This window comes from Lepisma saccharinum, chromosome 11 (assembly GCF_977018435.1).
Source record: "Lepisma saccharinum chromosome 11, izLepSacc3.1, whole genome shotgun sequence".
NCBI classification, from domain to species: Eukaryota; Metazoa; Arthropoda; class Insecta; order Zygentoma; family Lepismatidae; genus Lepisma; species Lepisma saccharinum.
In genome coordinates, this window is record NC_139239.1 from 28040136 (window position 1) to 28060098 (window position 19963).

A 19963-nucleotide genomic window follows, 5' to 3' on the forward strand; every position below is an offset into this window, starting at 1 on the left:
GTAATTCAGCTAATTAATTAATTGTAAGTATTATTAATTAATTGTGATTATTATTATTATTTATTATTTTATTAAAGTATAATAAAACAATGGTAATGTGAATTTGGAGAAAGTTTTAGAAATAACCCCCCCCCCACCTTGATGAAATCCTGCGTACGCTACTGTCGCACGAAGCAGACAAAATGGCTACACCAGCACCCCTAGCGGTAGTCGAGGAAACAACAACAGGAACTGGAAGTCAACCTAACAGAAAAGCATCGAGTTCCCAAGTGGAAGGTGACAAGAGGCCACCGAAATTAATAGAACATTTACAAGTTTCGCGGATATATCTTTAGTAACTCGCTTACGTCTTATATACCTGTTGTATTGTATAAAAATGATATGAAACTTCTGCTAAATTTTGAGAACTGGATCATAATTATATCCTACTTTTAATATTCAAAGTTTTTTTTTATTAATGTGTCTTATAGAAATACATTACATGAATCTATGACAAAATTGTACAAGTTAAAGTTGAACAGACTTTTACAAGAATGTAAGACTAAAATACGTATGCATTACGATACAATGTATGCTCACATTGTAATACACAACACAAGATGTTCAGTTTTTTTTGGCATACAAATGTGAATAGGAATTATTCAAGACTTAAATATTAAAATCTTCATATTGAAATGTCTGTTCCTTGTACCATGCAAGGATCCAAAGCACATTAACAAACACACATACTTACAATACTAATAATTTTTTTGACACAGCTGCTGTTCATTTATATATTCACAAATATGTACAGTACATGTATTAGAAACATGACAATACACAAATATCTATATAAAACAATGTTAAGTTACATTCAGTTACCTTTCCTTGTTACTAGATATTTACAAACCAAGGAAATACTCACTACCATGTACATTTAAATTACACAGAAATATAAAATGCAATGGTAAAACAAGAATAACTTTTAAGAAAGAATTAGATACACTAAAGATAATAAAACAGTACGGTTTTAATAGAATCTATAATTTAAAAATATCATTTGTATGATATACTATAAAATAAACATTATTACTGTGTAAAACACTGGACTAGATATGAAATACCTTCATAAGTTCGTGCAATAAAATGATGAGGAAAATTATGCAATTATTAGAAAGAATTGTGCAACACTGGACAATGTACAAAGAGTAAATATTCAGTGAGATATATACTAAAATTGGAAATTTATCATTTGGTAGAACGCATTACATGAAGAGTCTACGTGATTTGGTTACCATAATATGTATGTAATGTTCTTTAAGTAAGAAGAGAACTAGCTTCTTTGTGTGAAAAATTTAAGATATAATTTTAGAATGAAAGAAAACTCTTAGATATGGATAGCAACAAAATCTCTTTGATTTCATGAAATCTTCGTCAAATGGTATGAAGTAACTTAACAAATGCATGATAAGAACAGTGCTGATCCCATGATTAATTTCATCAATGTGGGTCAGACGTTCAATGGATTTTCACAATCATTTAATCAAATATTTATTGCAAAAACCTAAGTTCTGTAATACAATTGAACAAAAAAATATACCAATACATAAATATTTGTGGCAATATTTTAAACATATATTTTTACATTTGTTGAAATAATTTTCTCCATCAAGATGATCCTGATGTAATAATCACCTCACTAAAGTAATGAACTATCAATTTTACAGGCAAATTTTCATTATATATATTTTATTACAAGAAATGACTGCCAAGACTAAAACACATAGTGTTCACTTGAGATGCTAGATGCCTTTTATTTCATTAGGTGTTGAATCACGAAACTGATGTTACACTGTAAGATTATATATTGAGCAATTCACATCACAGCACACATATATAGCTTTTGTACATGCACATACACACGTGTACAGTCTACCATAAATATTTAAGCAATATACAACAAATGTTATCAACTTTGGAATGTCAAATTATGGAAGAAAGTCATTATGATGCATATTTACAGTAATCGCCACTATGCATGAAGGATGATTCATCATTAACTGATAAGCATACAAATGATTGTAGTTTGAAAATTTTGTATTAGTAACCATGTAAAACTGGGTGATTTCATTATAATTAAGCAATTTGCAAATATGACTTTAATAGGAAACTTTATACAACTGTTAGATTAAATTTCATGAACAGCGTGAATATGTTGAAGTATTTTAATATGCCGTTACTTTGCATTGAACATGAATTATGTTTTATTTGTTTAAAAAAATGCAAATAATGAACTTATTTCACAACATGCAAAATTGGTGACAGCTTTCTCTTAATAATCTTTTGGTATCTACAAGTTTCCTCTCCACAACTATCAAATCGAAATTTTATTCATGAAATATTACTTAAACTTGCCTGATGATATATATTCATGATTGTAAAAGCTAGTTAAAAATTTTGTTTTTAGCAAATTTTACCATACTGTTCTTGCAAATTGATGTGATGGTCCTAAATAAATAATATGATCAATTAAGGAGTACATACATTGTTTCTTTTTAAAATTTTATGTGTTCTAACTCAAATGTTTATTTGTTTCTTGTATTATCCTGTATTCCATATTCAATAAATACATTACAGCATGGGTTACTCATTGAAATGAAACTTGTCAAAGAACTAGAATGCATGACACTCTTTCCATGTTTAATTTTCATAAATCCAACAGAACTTTTCATGTTTACTATGTTAGCATCTTTATTTTCACTCATTTTCTTGGTGTTGTGAATCGTCGAACGTCATGAATACCAATAGAAAAAACAATTTTGTGGCTAAATTTTACTAAGTTCTTTGACAATTAGGAACTCAAAGTATGTTTCATTACTTACTACTTTATTTAATTAATCTTTGGTGCATCTAGACAATAAGTTCTTCACTGTTCTGGCATTTTACACAAGTTGGTGTTCCTTCTCCTTACGTTTTTTTGGAATTCTTCTGCCTATGTGTAACTGCACTTGTCCACTCTTGATTTCCTTAAATACACCAATGGCTTCAAGGTGACTGAAACCATGAAGAGCTTTTCCATTTACGGCCAAAATTTCGTCACCTGTAAAATAAGACAACAAAACAAGTTAGAAATAGTTAAACTGGCTGTAATAAACTGACAAAAGTAAGAAACAACCTATTCTGCTGATCACTTTCCTTGTGAAAATTCATATTACACTGATTATGGTTCCTAAAAGCTCTGTACTGAGTATCATACTGACCTATTCACCACCACAGGAAAATGTAATGAAACCACAATTTGCTCAGTTTCTAGAGAACTTGCATGCAATGCTGGAAGCCAAAGCTACATTTACTTGAAGTAAAATTTGTATCATGTACTTTAACGCAACTGTGAATAGAAATATGAAGTGTTATCATAAATGGCAAGACAAGAATAACAACTGGAAAAAGACTATTAAGATACATGGATCAATTTAATTGAAAATGAACACACTTAACAAAATGTTAATGAATATAAGAATCACTGACACATAATTTTATTTTTATCTTAAAACTAAAAGTTTGAACTTTCTTGAAGTTGTTAATAGCATGTCATGGATTTCCATATGGCCATTCAGTTCAATTTCCACACTCATCTGTAAGAATCAAACAGTGAAAAAATTACACAGCTGAATTATATATTTATATAATATGAATATTTGTATACATTTCCTTCGAAGAGGGAACTTTGACACATAATGCAAGGCACCTTCTGAGAAGGTACTGAACAATCAAGCCCTCTTCCACTAAGTACACATCCGTAACCCAGTGTTGCCACAATATGAGGACACAATTTCCCTTTCCAAGGGGCAATTCGGACCAATTTTTCCCTTCACCTAAGCAAATCATACAATAACAATAATAAGTATTAGTAATGGAAGTAGCAGTAGCTGTAATTATTATTATTATTATTATTATTATTCCGTGTGAATACAAAATGTTAAATTTTTCACTGTACATGTCACTTTCATCGCTTCCTGACCAGATGTCCCGGTTTGGATCCTGGTCAGGAATTCAGTTAATCGTTAAACCTCATCGTTACTATTATCCGAAGGTGCAGAAAAGCGAATAGAAAAAAATTAAAATGTGAATATGAAATTGGAACTTAACATAAGCTGTAATAATGTAGTCAGATGTCTTAAAATTTCCCTGAAATTGTGGTTTTCTCAATCGAAATTCTCTTTTCCCTTTTGGCTAAAATTTCGGTCCGAATTTCCTGGCAAAAGGGAAATTTCTCTTCATGTGGCAACACTGCCGTAACTTCATTCTTGCAAGCTAACGAGGTTCTGGCATCTAGATTCACAGCCAGCATAATCCTTTGTGGAGCTTTGTCCATTCGTGGACTGAGTGTCTCTATACCACCTCAGCTTTTAGCACAGGTATGTAAATTTTAGTCTCCAGATATTTTATTGCTTTTTAGTTTTTTGATTAAGAGGGTCTATTTTATTTAAGATCTGACCTTCATATTGATGAACTCCGATCTCTCGTCACCGAATGTTCGTTTTTTTTTTGGCATGGGTGTTGTTGGTAAGTATCCTTTCATCAATTAACTCTATTCGTCGCCAAAAGTAGTAGAAAAGCGACGTAAAATAACCTAATTCAACCAATCCTCCTGTTGCCCCTAAATACAGATTTATGTTGACTTAAACTGCATTCAATATCGCATGAAATAATGGCAGTACATTTAATATATGGAAGAGATTTCACTTAATTGATTGATTTAGTTTATTTTACTTTGTTTTTCTGCCACTTTTGGCTAATCGCGAAGATGAGGATGAGTAATAATATGATGAAATTGATGAAGGGACACTCACAAAGAAAACCCATGTCCAGTCCGGGATTTGAACCAGGGATCCCTGACGTTGTAGCACTTCAAACTTTAAAATAGAGTACAAAAAGAACAGCATACAGATGTACGGAAAACCTTTAGTATTTAACGCAAGAAGGAAAATGTAGAAATAACATGAATATGGAATATATGTCGCAAAAGTGTTTTAAAATATGGAAATTACATATAAGAATAACTCAGATATGTAAAATATGTACTAAAAGCTAACATTTGCAAAAATATTGAAAATAAAAATAGAATTTTCATGCTTACATTCGCAAAGATAACATGGGTTTTAGCACAATATGAACATATGTATTTACATGTAAATCCATTCCCTGATAATCACATTAATTAAGCATTGAAGTACCAATAGTACGGTGAAATGGGTAGTGATACATGGAAAAGCAAGGAAAATATCTCTAATTACAACCACATGAAGCTGGATTAAGTGTGAGGGTATCTCCCCCTCTGCACTAAAGGTGACTATATGAACATTTTAATCACAGAACCATATTCATGAGGCCATAGATCGCAAGAAGGGAGGAATGGAGTCATTTACCTCGTCGTGAGGGTCATAACGCCAGCGGAGGCCATAATACGAACCCATTAAAATGCATGAGGTGCAAAACACCCAATGTGCCAAGAGTTCGTACAGCACTTCCTGGGAGCGTCATTTCCTGAGAAGAGGCCTGTCGATGTTGTAAATCAATTGTCGTCTAATGGTGAGATAAAGCGAGGTGAACGGGGCGGGGGGGGGGCTTTTTCTTCCATCCATAAGAAGCGGTACTTTGATGGCATGTCAGGGTACTCTTGGTAAGTTTTCTGAAGGTTCAGGCAATTACAATGCTAAAAGCCGCCAAGGAATCATCAAAACGTAACTCTTTACACTCAAAGGCACTTATAAATATGGGTGGAATTATTGTGAAGGCAGAGAGAAGGTTCATGGAGTGGCGTACCCAAGGGAGGGGATTGTGGGGATCATAACCCCCTCTTTGGTCCAGTATTACTAAGAAAGAACGTCAAAGGAAGGACAAGATGGCAAAATGAAGATTGATTACTAAAAACAGTATAAGTAACCCCTTCTTTCGAAAATCCTGAGCACGCCACTGGGTTCATGACGTCATGAATGTTATAAGAAAATGATGGAAATATTCTACCAAAAACATAGAATATGGAAATGCAAATATTTTATCTTTCAAAAATCATAAATTTGTATGTCATTTTAAAACTAGTTGGAGTTCGAGAGCAAAGAATATTAAATAATAACAATGGGCTGAACCTCTCGTACAAAATAAAGGAATTAATACTATTAGTATTACATACATAAGATAATATAAGCATAAATAATATACATGAACATGTGAACAGAAAAATAAAGATTTCACATACACCTATTAACGATATACACATTACAATAATTGCAATTATAATACGATTACAATTTTAGAAATGTAGAAAGATATGAGCAGATGAAACTATAAAGGGAAAAGCTACAGACATTCAAGTTAACATACAACCTTTAAGTAAAGATAATTTAAAAATAGTAATAAAATAACAACAGTTACAAATATAAAATACAAGAAGTATACAACTTGTTGAGGTGTCAATTTACTTCCAGTATGTGACACTGTTCTGTTGCTGTTATTTCAGAAGCAACTCTTTTTTAGTTTGAAACTACTGCGGATTTAATATTGATTGGTAGTGCATTCCATACTTTTGTGGCGGATATAGAGAAAGGTGAACTAAATACTGCAGTCGAGTGTCATATATGGCAGTTACAGATATTTGCAGAGTATTAAAAAGCCCAAGCTCCGCCCCATCATAGTTATATATATAACAATACACTGGTCTCCAGTTTTACATTCCTTGAAGTTGAGAGCAATGTATGCGCTCAAAACATTGGAAGCTAATGGCGATTTGACCTGGCTGGTAACCAGAGAACACCTGTTCGATTTAAGTTTACGTTTAACTTCGGAAGATCATAAAACAGGTCCTTTAAATGAACGACTTAGCTGTTTGAGAAAGCAAATATTTATGTATACTGATATTTATCTGCAGTGTAGCCAGAAGCGTCTCGTGAACGCATGCGTCAATTGTGGGAAAAAGGACAGCTTGCTCTGCGACGACATTCATAAGCATTTCTACATTCGAATTTCTTCATATATGAGAGTATTTCTTTTACACGATAGCGCTGAACTAAGCTTATATTACATTTCTTGGATCTGAGGTGAAAGAAAGTAATAATTCTTTTCCCACAATTGATACATGCGTCACTTCAGATCCAAGTAATGTAATATAAGCTTAGTTCAGCGCTCTCGTGTAAAATAAATACTTCTCATATTATAACACCATTAAGCCTTGTTTCCATGATATGAAAAACTCAATATGCTGACCAAGGCAGAAATTTATTTTATTATAAAACATAAACTAAACGTAACGTTTCAACCTTCTAGCAAGGTCTTCTTCAGACTCTTGGTCAGCATATTGAGTTCTTCACTTCTCCTATATGAGGAAGTTAGAATGTAGAAATGCTCATGAATGTCGTCGCAGAGCAAGCTGTCCTTTTTCCCACAATTGACGCATGCGTTCACGAGACGCCTCTAGTAGCCTACATCTTGCGAAAACACTTCACCAGCAATAACTCGAATCATAGCACCACCGATAAACGTATACGCAGTGGCGTTGATTGGGTTCCAAACCCGGGGGGGGGGGGGGGGGGGCAAGGCGACAAAACTGGGGAAGCAAAGACAGTATATTGATCTTTGTAGATAAGGTTTAGCATAGTGTGGGGGCAAATGTAGCAAAAAGTGGGTGGGCAACTGCCCCCCGCTCCCCCTAATCACCGCCACTGCGTATACGTTCATCTGTTATAGCACAGTCATGGTGCTTGCTAACTTATTTAGCAACATCCGTCCATGAAGAAGAATCCTGAATTTCGAACAAAATCGTCTATTTTTACATTTATCATTTTTCGTGTTGAACAGTTGTGTAAGGGAAATGGCACAGCAAACGGTTCACGCTATTTCCAGGAAACCTACACTGAAAAAATAAAGAAATCCACATCACTCGGCCTTTTTAGTCATGGCAGGAAAACAACCTAGTTTTTGCAAGGACAATGCCTCGTGCGATTGCGAGGCGAAAATATAGCCAGTACGTGGCGGAATTCTGGCGTGATGATGAATGCTTTCATTTCTACCGTGCATTTATTGCAACATCAGAACTGCAAGCAACGTAACTCCATGGTAAAATTTGAACAGTAGTCGTCTTTTCGAAGCTCGTCCAAAGTTATGCTGTTGAGGTATTTACAAAACGAGAAAACAGTTTGCTGCAAGGCCATGCACGTAGTTTCAAAGCCACTCAAGAGATGGCGCAAATGAAGCAGTTGTGAAAAGTTTCTCTTTGTAGCAGACAAGTCGAAAGTAAGTGCACTTTTTAAAAATTGACAAGATGCAGAGATATCGCCTTGAGTGCTGTTGATTACACTAAGTAACAATTTACCTTTATCAATATAGGAAATTGTAATTGTTTGGAAAGTTGCTCAAAAAGATCCTTTACTTAACTTTTTTATTCTCTTTTACCTTACTACAATTGCAAGGGTTCCACGTGCAAAAAAAGGCTAGCGTTCCCAAATATATTTTAATACCTCTCTTCACCAGGCAAATAGCAAGGGGGGGTCCCCCCTGGTCCCCGAAATCCTACAAATATCTAATTTATAAGTTATAATATACTGAGAAATACATCTTCAGGGCTTCTACCCCACTTTTTCGCCTTTAGATGGCGGCTACTGATAAGGGATGAGCCCCTCGAAATAAAATTCTGGATATGGGCCTCACTCTCAAAAATTACTGAGGGCCTTCATTTGTACAACAGAAATTACGATTTTCTCCGTTATTCCTGTGGAAACGTCACCATAATTATTCCAATTTGTTTAGAAAATGTCTAAGAAGTGAGAACAAGAATAAACAAATATTTTACTATTTGCCAGTTCAATGTCAGCCGTTCAAAAAGGTCCCTGTAACTCAGTGGCGTGCGGTGCAAAATCAGGTGACCTGCACTTGCCCCCTCCCATACCTGTCGTAATATAATACAGTAAACCAAGTAAAATTCAACCCTTGTTGAAATGAACCAAATAAACATACGAAACGTATGTTAAACATTTTCAGAAGTGACATACATGAAGCACGTTAAAGTTATGAAAATACCAATGTTAAAGCAAATATGATATAATGTAAACAAAACATTAAAAACAAAATTGTTGATGCGCAACAAAGGAAAAATTAATAAAAGCAATTTATGATTGATCAGAAAAAAAAATGTTTTGTCGAAACCGGTTTCATCAGAGTTGAGCATTGTAATTCAAACGTCAATGCAATAATGGAAATCAGATGGCCGAGTTTTTTCATGACGTCAGCTAGATTTGTAGAAATTGTGACAAAACCCGAACTGTTCCAAACTCCCTCTCGGGAACAAACAAGGACAACAAAAATTTGCCACTGGAAGAGTTGTAGTAACTTGTTTGAAATGCCTTGTGTACCATTTCGTTTTAGTTTCTAATTAGGTTAGGATAGGTGTATGTCTGCTGTCTTTTCTGTAAAGTTCAATGTACTAAAAGCTTTCGTCTTCAGCCGGTCGATCATACAACATTCGCGTTCTTGTCCTGCGCTGCGCTTGTCTTGCTGGTGGAACAGGTGGATGCGAGCTGTTCCCTCGGAAGCTATTTCGCAGCGTTTAGCCAAGGCATTTAGCAGACGCTTAGACTCTAGAAGATTTTTCCAGTTCGTTATGACTGGCAGACGCAATTTTGCAATGAGATTAGGAAACTATAGACTTACTACACTCCAAACTATCACTACGACGCAATTAAGCTTTAGCACATAGCAAAAACTCGAAGGAAAACGAATTCGCTATGTCTCTCGTAGGGAACAGCTTGAGAGTTCAGCTTCCGCGGTGGGAAGTGGCTCCATGAGGATCGTTTACCTTCGCGCGTGGTCGGAAATACTCGGCGTCAGAGCAGAGGGTGGGACGACGCAAGTAAACAAACTTCCAGTCAGGGTGAAAGTTTTTCTTCGGCGTGTTGATTTCGGAAGAAAGAAGTGTTCTTATTATGTTATTATAGATAATTTAAATAGCTAAAAAGGGCGATAAGTAGAAGGGAACAGCCTGTTCCCTCTGTTCCATGGAGGGACCGCCACTGCTGTAACTCATTTGAGGGGAGGGGACCGATATGTACTTACATTTTTCTTTCACTTTCAATAGTTCATGTGACACGTCCGTCCTACAAATAGTAAAACTAAGAAAAACTACGCAGTTGATTGATAAATGTTCACAATCATACGCGTGCGTATTTTCTTTTCACACAGAGAAATTACTGTATGTGTATTTCAATTGTGCAGTGTATTCCCGTTTCACCTAATGGCTTATCAGTACACGCAGGGCCGTATCAAGGTTTGTGGAGGCCCCTGGGCAAAATGTTTTGTGGGGCCCCCCATTTTTTAAATTATTTTTTACTAGGAGCTTTATTAGCTCAATATGTTAACCACCAATTTTCAGCAGTTGAAATGGTATACCTGATTTTAGAATCAGTAGTCATTCTCAATCGAACATATCGCAGATAGGTTTGCAGGGAGAATAGCACAGTGAAATAAAGTTATAGGACGAAAATTGCAGCGCTATAGCAGGAGTAAAATTATGCGTCTAAATTTCTACAGTATATATGAAAAGTGAACACCGTAACTACAATATATAGTAAATACTAAGGTGGTTCAGACGGAAACAGAGAACTGAGCAGTAGACTGTACTTACGTACACAATTTATTATAAACGATATTATTTACAATTAAGATTAAATATGTCACTACATATGCACGGTCCATCTACTGGACAATTACCGACAGGTTCATTGTGGAAAGTGTAGTAACTACACTTTCTTCAAGAAAATTCCCAAAGGCTTAACATTTAGATAGTAGACACACTTTCCTTACCTTTTTCGGCGATTTTTTTTTTTTTGGTGGAGGCCCTTCACAGTTTCTTTTATCAGGCTGTTTCTGATATATATGATGAGGAACGTAACTAGTAGATATGATTTAGCATAGTGCGGGGCCAAAAGTGGCGAAAAGTGGGGAACCCCATCGCGCCCTAATCACCGCCACTGATACATATCAGAAAGTAATTTATTACAAAATGATATATAACGATAATATAGTAAACAACCTTGTGTTAGGATAAGTTTAGTCATATCAGAGGAGGGTATAACCTCTACAACCCCCCCCCCCCGCTCCCCCCGGGACGACACCAGACTTTTTAAACCATGTCGACAGACCTCTCCTCCTGCAAAAGGAAAATAATAAATCTGTTGCTACTTTAGAGAACAAATAAAATACTGTCATAATCTCTGTTCTATTGTAGACTTAAATTAGATGACACCACCAAACAGGCTCGCATGTCTATGTTCGCAATAAATCATTTAATACGCAAACTACAGTTGCTATCCGTCACATTCTAGAACTCATAGCTCTGGATGAAATTTTAGGTCACCAACAGATGGCAGCAGATTCTGTATCTTCAACTTTTTCATGCCTCTGACTTTCTCCTTTACTTTAAGCAAAGCTGGTACTACTGAAGATATCGAAAACAAGTTCATTTCTTTATTTAATTATTGAAATTTCCAATACATATTAAACAGGAAAGAAACAATAGTAAAAACAGCAAACTAGTGCTAAAAATAAGAACAAAAAATACCAACATAAACAGAGATCGCATTACTGTTTACATTAATTACATTGTACTTTTTTTTATGATATCAGCTGAAAATATCTTTGAAATGTTGTTAAACTGATTAGGATGATCCTGCACCAAGTTTTGTAATCTTTGAAATATTAGCCGCAACATGAATACCCCATTTGCTCAAACATGCCCAACTAGGGTATGCAGTATGAAAAAAATATATAGTGGGACAATGCAATTAACTATTTAGCCTGATACATCTCTAATTTTCAACGTATGTAGTACGTAATTACACTGTACTGCGTAGGCTTTCACGGTCAATTTTCTTGGAGAGGAAACATCTGATGCTGCTGGATGACCTTCGTCGTGTGTCTGACGTGCGGTCTCCTGGAATGTGGAGGGAAGCTATCGCGGTTCCAGTTACTGGAATTGCTTCTTTAATTGTGGTTCAGTTCCTTGCTGCCTGCAGAAGGAAAAACATGCGTAATATGGTTCGCTTCCTTTTGCGTAGAGCTAGCGAGACCATTAGTCAAGAACCTGCAAGGTCTCGCGTAGGAAGGGCTCCCATGTTGGGCGTTGGAATGCGCGATGGGTCACCTACAGCTTGCCCATACATGAGGCGGAATGAAATATTAATTAAGGAGAACTGGGAGATGTTGTTGAGGGCATATTACCTTCTCAGAAGATGGTCTCTAGAATCAGAAGGCCAAGCAAAACACATATAATCTTCTTTGAATCACAGTGTAACTCGGGGAACGCTTCAGAGATGACGTTCACTTCCTCTAGTTAACATTTTCGCACAAATGCACATTTTTGTATATTTTTGAGACGGATAAATACACACATTAAATTTGACTCCCGCTATTAGATATTTTCGCCCCTTTAGATGTCAATTCTTTGTTCTGGCGTCGTTTATTGAGATGACCAATCTCAAAATATTACGTGCAATCCTCACTTCCTGCCCATATTATCTTCCCTCATTCGTGGTCTCGCTCGTACAGTTTTATGTCCAATTTATGCCCAGATGAGCTATTCGGGGCTGGACCTGCAGTTTAAAGTGTGATCCGAACAGTGGGGGATCCAGAAGTTGCAGTTGGGAGAGGCGAATTTCGGTCGGGTACTTCACCTCACAGAAAATCATTTCTAAGTAACACTCGCACTGCTTTATACACAACATATGAACAGGGGGGAAGGGGGGAGTCCAAGTTTGGTGCAAATTGAGATTTTGATTGCATGCTACTCTAGGAGTGGTGTACTACATCTCCACATGCCAAATTTTAGAAAAAATAGTTCGGCACAGGGGTGGAAAAATACAGGGTGCCCGAGCGCAATGGCGCCTGAATTTTAAAATTGTTTTATTTTTTAAAAATATTTCGAGTTTGTTTAGGGAAATTTCCATTGACTTTTTTTTAATAACGAATACAGTTATGTGCTTTTAATGTGTGTGTGTTTTCTGCATCACATGCATCATTAAATCAGAACAATAAACGTGATATTATAAATTTTTGCAGTGTTGTTAGGCTACTTGAGTTCCCTAGGCGCAACAATTAATGACTTTTAATCCATTCGTGTATTAATTAATAAATAATATTTCAAGATCAAATTTCATAGCTTATCTTTTAGAATTCATGAAATACTGATCTTAAACTTACAGCGTACGTATTTCTACCAGCTTCCCCTTTTGTGTTTCGACTCGCCCACTCAAATCGGTTTCTTTGGGAAACAGCACAGATCGACTTACAGAGTATATATAAATTGGAATTTCCCCCGACGAGCTAGGATGCCCCTTTATTGAAGCAGTTCATGATCTTACGAGCCAAGCTAAAGTGCAACAGGACCAGATTTGGCTACAATGAGCAAAGCTGGCAACAGTGGGAAAAGATAAGGATTTCTGTTTAGTTTGATCTGTCACGATTTGTGGTTCTGGAAACGTCTTCAGGCTCTCAAAAGGCGTGACATGCGCGTGCAGAAGGAAACTGGAAGTTAACACATTTTTCCTGTCACAACGTTGCAAGGAGATAAGTAATGCAACCGCGAGGGAAGGCAAGCGAATGTGCGAACACGCGCATATTAGCTCCAACTGGTGCGTACCACGACAGCTTTCACTGCGACATAGGTAAACAGCCCAGCCCGCCTTCCCCTCTAATGACGAATCGGTGCATGAGAGTGGTAAACATGGATTATCCACATGTGAGCACGTGCAAGCATTTCAACTGAAGCGTTCACTAATTGGGGCTCTTTCCCCAATTAATATGATTCGATCGCTTGGTGGGTGCAATTTTGTGCATCGAATCGTACACAGCACATACATGCTGATAAATTAATAAATTTTTGGTGCATGTTTGCACTTATTTTTTGACTGCGCCATAATGGACGATTGATGTAGTAGATACCGATCCGTAACCATATTTGTGGCGCTAGTATCGAATGTTAAGCCATGGTGAAACCGCACATATATCCTGATGCTACAGTAAAAAAGGTTATTTCAAGCATTCAGTAGTGATTTACCAGCGTTCGAACGCAGAATCGATGTTTCATAGCTCGTACCACTCTAAACCACAGATGGCAGTAGTGTATTGTAGACCACACCATTGTGCATCCAGGGCTTCCCGATGGCTGCTGAGTGGATAATAGGCCTACATAGTTGCATTCTAGTGGGGGGAAGGGGAGAGCAGAATACATTACAAAATATTTCCTAAATTGCCGTTAACTTTCGTTTCAAAAAGTGTTCAAAGACAAAAAGGTAATCATTGCATCACCACTTAAGTTTTTCACGAGTTCTTTTTCTGCTTTCGTTTGAAAATTTCAGGCGGGGCTGTAGGCCCATCAGCCCCCCCCCCTGCATACGCCAGTGCCAGTGGAGGAATATTGTTGTTCGAATCCAATTTTAAACTCGATATCCACATCAAAGATATCTTGAAAATATACTGAATGCAATGGAAAGAAGAAACAGTTTAAAATATATGTTTATATTCTCCAGTATAAGTGGTTTTGATGGCGCGGGAGGGCGGTGTTTTGAATCCTTTTTGGATCATACTAACATTCCACAGGACCTTGAGGCTCAACAGCGTCTTCGAAAATGTGTCTCGTACCAAAAGGCACCATATCAATAGTACAAATACGAAAAAATACATTAAAGTACGAACATGAAGGGAGGAGAAAGGGTTGTATTTTTAATCTGGCTGACTGGTTATTTGGTGGTTGTTATTCGTTATTGTGAAGTGTCGTTTCCTTGGCTTCCACTGTTGTAGGATGATTCATTGTTGCAGTTTGAATTCTGCGACTGTCGACTGTCGCTTGGGGCCCGTCCTGCGTTGAGTCTGTGGTCCTTACAAGGACCGAATAGCTCCAAAAATTCTTCACTCTTTTTGGCCAATATAATGGAAAAACAACAAATAGAGTGTCAAAGAACAAGAATGTTTAGGGGGAGGATGTTAGTTATTTATATTACAATTTTAAACATCTCATATAAAGTTTATGCTTGTAAAAATTCGTTTAACTGCGCCTGTAACTTGGGGCCCGTCCTGTGTTGTCTGTGGTCTTTACAAGGACCGAACGGCTCCTGTTCTTTACTCACTTTATGTAACAATGAAAAAATAATGACGAGTGTCTGAGAGCAATTATGTTTAGGGAGAGGACGGTTGATACTTACACTTCCAATTTTAAATATCTAATGCAAAATTTATATTTGTGGCAAAGTCTGTTACAACTACAAATTCTTCTTATTTTGAGACGAGTAGGTGTCCGATAAGAATGCATACGCTCCTTACTGCCATCTAGCATCTTGACTGCCTTTATGCAGAGAAACTATTTCTCGCATGCCATTACAATCAATTTTCACACTGAAAAACCACTGTGAATTATGCAAATATTCTTGTAATAAAATCCGTTTTTTAAAAAAATCCACAGAGCAATTCAGGTGCACTTAACTGAAGGGAAGGAGTGAGTTACATTCCGTTCAACTTTCCACATTAATATATAAATGAGAAAGGTCTTGAATAAATCCACAGCACTGAAAGAATACCAAAAAAAATGTCGAAAGCGAAAGGCAGGAAAACGTGTAATGCACAAAGAATTAAAGAATCTGTATTTTTTTTCAAGTGCAAATCACTTACGTGAATAAATTAATTAAAAGGCCCGCGCCTCTTAATGTAAAATAGAAAATCGTGCATTGCACATTACGGCGAATGGAATGCATTTTACATTCTGTCCTGCTTAAACTCTTAACAGTGGCGTATGTTGAGTACAAGATCTGGACTCTCACTGTCACGTGGTCCTAAGCTATCGAGGAAGGGAGAAGAGTAGTCTCGCGTAAACTCCGTGTGTAAGTGGTTAGACACACTCATTTAATAGTTGTCAGCGTCTTCAAGAAGTCACTTTGCCATGATAGGTTGCCAACTCGTAAGAAATCAGGTTGCCAACTCGTAAAAAATGAGGTTGGCAACTCGTAAAATATCAGGTTGGCAACTCGTAAAATATCAGGTTGGCAACTCGTAAAATATCAGGTTGGCAACTCGTAAAATATCAGGTTGCCAACTCGTAAAATATCAGGTTGCCAACTCGTAAAATATCAGGTTGCCAACTCGTAAAATATCAGGTTGCCAACTCGTAAAATATCAGGTTGCCAACTCCAGATTCACCATCATCATCTCACTGAAATGAATAATCTTATTTACAATTTCTCATCAATTTTTCTTCTGTATTTTATTCTCTAGGCTTCAGGCTTCGCAGATAGCCTAGCTAGCCTAGAATATACGCTTCTGACTATTAACTACCCTCAGCTCCTACATAAGGTGGCAAATATAGCAAAAAACTGCTCATCTCTATGTCCATTCGCTTTGATTTATGTAAAATAACTACAAAAAATCTTGTATTAGTAGCGCACTATAGAACAGTTGGAAAATATGAGAATCACAGGATGCAGGAGAATATGAGGAACAGTTGGGGAAGATGAGAATCATAGGGTGGCAGGAAAAGATGAACGAACCTCCAGCGCCGTATTGTAAGGAAGTAAGGTTAATTTAAAATATAACAAGAAAGATAAGCTGAGAATTTAGCATAGCATTCAGAATCTTCATCGCTTTTTCTGCCCTCTTTTGATCGACAAGATGAATAAATGAAATTGATAACCCAACAAAGGTGGGTTAACTACGTACAACCTACCTGGGATTCGAGTTAAGTCCAGTTTATGCAGAGAGAGGCTAATCAGGACTGGACCTACAGTCTAAAGTGGGATCAACCACTATGTGCCTCCACCCAGTATCGAATCTGGAACCCCTAGAATACAATGCGACGACGTTACCATTATGCCATCTGGAAGGCCCTACCTAGGATTCGGACTCTTGCTGAGTACCACAACAGGCTAACCACTACATCACGGAGGAGTAGGTAATGGCAATGCAGTCTACCCAAAGACCACGCAACGAAAAGCAGCCTAGCACAGGCCTTAATCCTCAAAGCTTCTCGCTCCCTGAAGTTTGGTTAGGGGATTAGCAGGATGTAAACTGAGGCGGAGGAAGAGGTGGAATGGGGATAGCCGACGCCCTTCGCAATAAGGTATCTACCCTTGGCAAACAGAGATTGATTTTCACGCCAACTAGGGATTATTTTGTCCACAAGCTAACAATATTTACATTAGCTTAGCATGTACTGTCAGTTGATTTACATTTTAAAACATAGGAATTTCAGATCACTCATGTAGTACATTATATCTATTTGAAAAATTAAATTTAGCAGTTATACATGACAATATTGCTGGCTGGTACATAAACACTTTTTTTTGTAAATTAATGATCAAGTTGCAGTGCAAACTTTGTGACTAAAATTTCCCTTTAACTCTCAAAGATTTTATTGGACGAGATAGCTAATAGTTGATAACAAACCAGAATTACTCTGCATTTATTTACATATACCGTACGAATTATGACCAAATGTAGAGAAGCAAATAATTATGTCAGAGGTGGAGTCTATATCCTTTAAAATTCCAAATAAAGATAAGAGTTTAATGTGTGTATACTTTCTGCCATCTCGTGTTCTTTTTGTTATTGCTGATGATGATGGTGCACTTGTTACAGTTTCAGTATAAAATTGTTCTTGAAGTACTGGATCTTAAACTTTGAAATAAAATATTTTATAATAACTGTCGGGATATTTGACGTTTCTATCCCTTCTCGCGACCCCGCTTTAAGCCAGGGTTGTTAAAGATCCAAGAATATTAAATAAATTCAATTCCGATCCAGGAGAGAAAATCAGCAAGCGTAAATGAGTTCTGGACCGTAAAGAACATTTTTATCTGTAACGTATTTCAATTCGGTCCAGGAACCTTTTTTCCAGATCAATTTAAATACTGTCCAGGAACCTTTTTTCCGAATCAGTTTAAATAGGGTCCAAGTTCCGTATTGAAATAATACGCAACTTGGATGGATTACGGACCTGACGATAAACAATTATCCACTTGTGAGCATGAAAGAATAATCCAGGTGCTGCCTGCCTCGAGAATTTAAGGTACAAGGTAGAAATCGGTAAAAAGGTAAAGTGTTCCCCTGTGCTTAGCACCACGCCATGAAGGCGTATAGGGGGTGTGGGGGTAACGCCGCACACTTTCTTGATCCGGTCGTGAGTGGGGGTGATGTGATCGGCGCCACGCCCCTGACCGCCTTTACCCCCCAGGGTTTCCCCCAGGTACCCATGTTATTCGATGCTGGGTGGGCGCCGGGGCCGCTTCCGTTAGAAAAGTTCCCGGATTTGAACCGGCCGGGGATCGAACCAGGGACCTTTAGCATGGTAGTCAGACGCGTTACCGACTGAGCCACCGCGGTAGAAATGGGCGAAACGCTGCAGTTACGTTACCCCTCTCCATTTAGCCCCATTCTCTCGCGCGTGTTCCTTCACTTGGTTGTAGCAACACCTCTGGCAACACTACCTGTCCCTGTTGTGATATCTGCTGGGCGGCTCCTATTGGCTGCAGTTCCTGGATCGGATGCCGGAGCAACACGTAACGGGTTTGTTTGAGCTCAATGTGACGACGCCACGCTAATATAGTCCATTGCGTTATGTACAGTAACTCTTCGACAAGGGAGTTTTTGAACCTGGTCCACGAGAGAACAGCGTTATTATTTATTCCCTATGCTACGCTTTCTACAACAGCAGCGTGACATTCCAATGTAAAATGTACTTGCGGACATTTTTAGAAGGCAACTTTTAATCGGTCAACCCTGGCCCAGGAATTGTAATTTCAATCCCGGACTGGGAGAGAAAATCAGCAAACGTAAATGAGTTCTAGAACAGTGTATAACCTTTTCATATTTTAAAGCATTTCAATTAGGTCCAGGAACCTTTTTCCGGATGAATTTAAATACGGTCCGCGAACCTTTATTCCGGATGAATTTCAATTCGGTCCAGGAATCTTTTTTTCCAGAATGAATTTCAATTCGGTCCAGGAACCTTTTTTTCAATGTAACAACACGCAACTTGGACCGAATTTAAATTCTGCGAGAAAAAAGTTTCCGGTCCTGCAGATAAACCCAATAGAACCCTTTAGAATTTATTGGTTCCTGGACCTTCAACAACCCTGCTTTAAACTGTAGGTCCAGTCTTGATTAGCCAATGTGTACACCAAGTACCAAAAATCACTATGTTTTACACGAGAAAAAAAAATGTGTTACTAAACCATTCTGCAGGTACAGTCAGATGCTATATATTTATACAGGTTCTAATGAGTCGAAGAGGACTTCTGAAAATAATATGACGTCACTGTGGGTGGATTCCAGTTTCTGACTCTTTAAGACTAAACATGCACTGCACTATTATGTTCATCCAAACACCGATCAATCAAAATACCCAACGCTGGGGAAGAATTTATATCAATTGAAAAACCATAAACAAGCACACCCAATACCCTTCCCAATCACCATTTTAATAAGAAACTTTCCCCAAAAAAAACATGTAACGCAAGAAGGGCTCTAAATTCTTCCGCAGGCAATAAATCAGCTTTGAGCAAACGCAACAGTCACGGCCAATTTGCATAGTTTACGGTTGGCTCAGTGACAGACAAACCCCGCAGACGCTTCCCAGAGTGCAATGCCCCGAGGCATTGTGGGTGGCGGAAAAGACCTTCATTGGCGCGCTGTCTCCGGAACGAACTCAGCCAAACAGACATTCCTGCACGGGTTTTGACAGCATTCGCTTCAAAGTAATTGTCTGCATTTAAAGAAGCTTCTCGTTTTGCATGGAAAACAACGCGGTGTCACTTTGGAGCCATTTAGCCTGAAGTCAGGATATCCTGTAAAGAAGGCGTGTCTTTCTCCCCTTAGCGTCGAATGCTAATTACCGAGGGTTATGCACTAAACACTAAAAAAGATAATTAAAGACACTGAAAAGAAGTACACTAAT

General features: G+C 37.4%; 1 protein-coding gene across 3 annotated transcripts in view; it reads right to left on the minus strand.

Annotated features, from left to right (window-relative positions):
- Nucleotides 1-467: 467 nt before the first annotated feature.
- The window catches only part of LOC145994693 (uncharacterized), a 115541-nt gene continuing 96045 nt past the window's right edge, over nt 468-19963 (minus strand). For all 3 annotated transcript variants that reach the window (XM_083130853.1, XM_083130854.1, XM_083130855.1), the window contains exon 4: nt 468-3079. In XM_083130853.1, coding sequence (XP_082986979.1) covers nt 2922-3079 — 158 coding nt within the window. In that variant the 3' untranslated portion in view covers nt 468-2921. The remainder of the gene's footprint in view (nt 3080-19963) is intronic.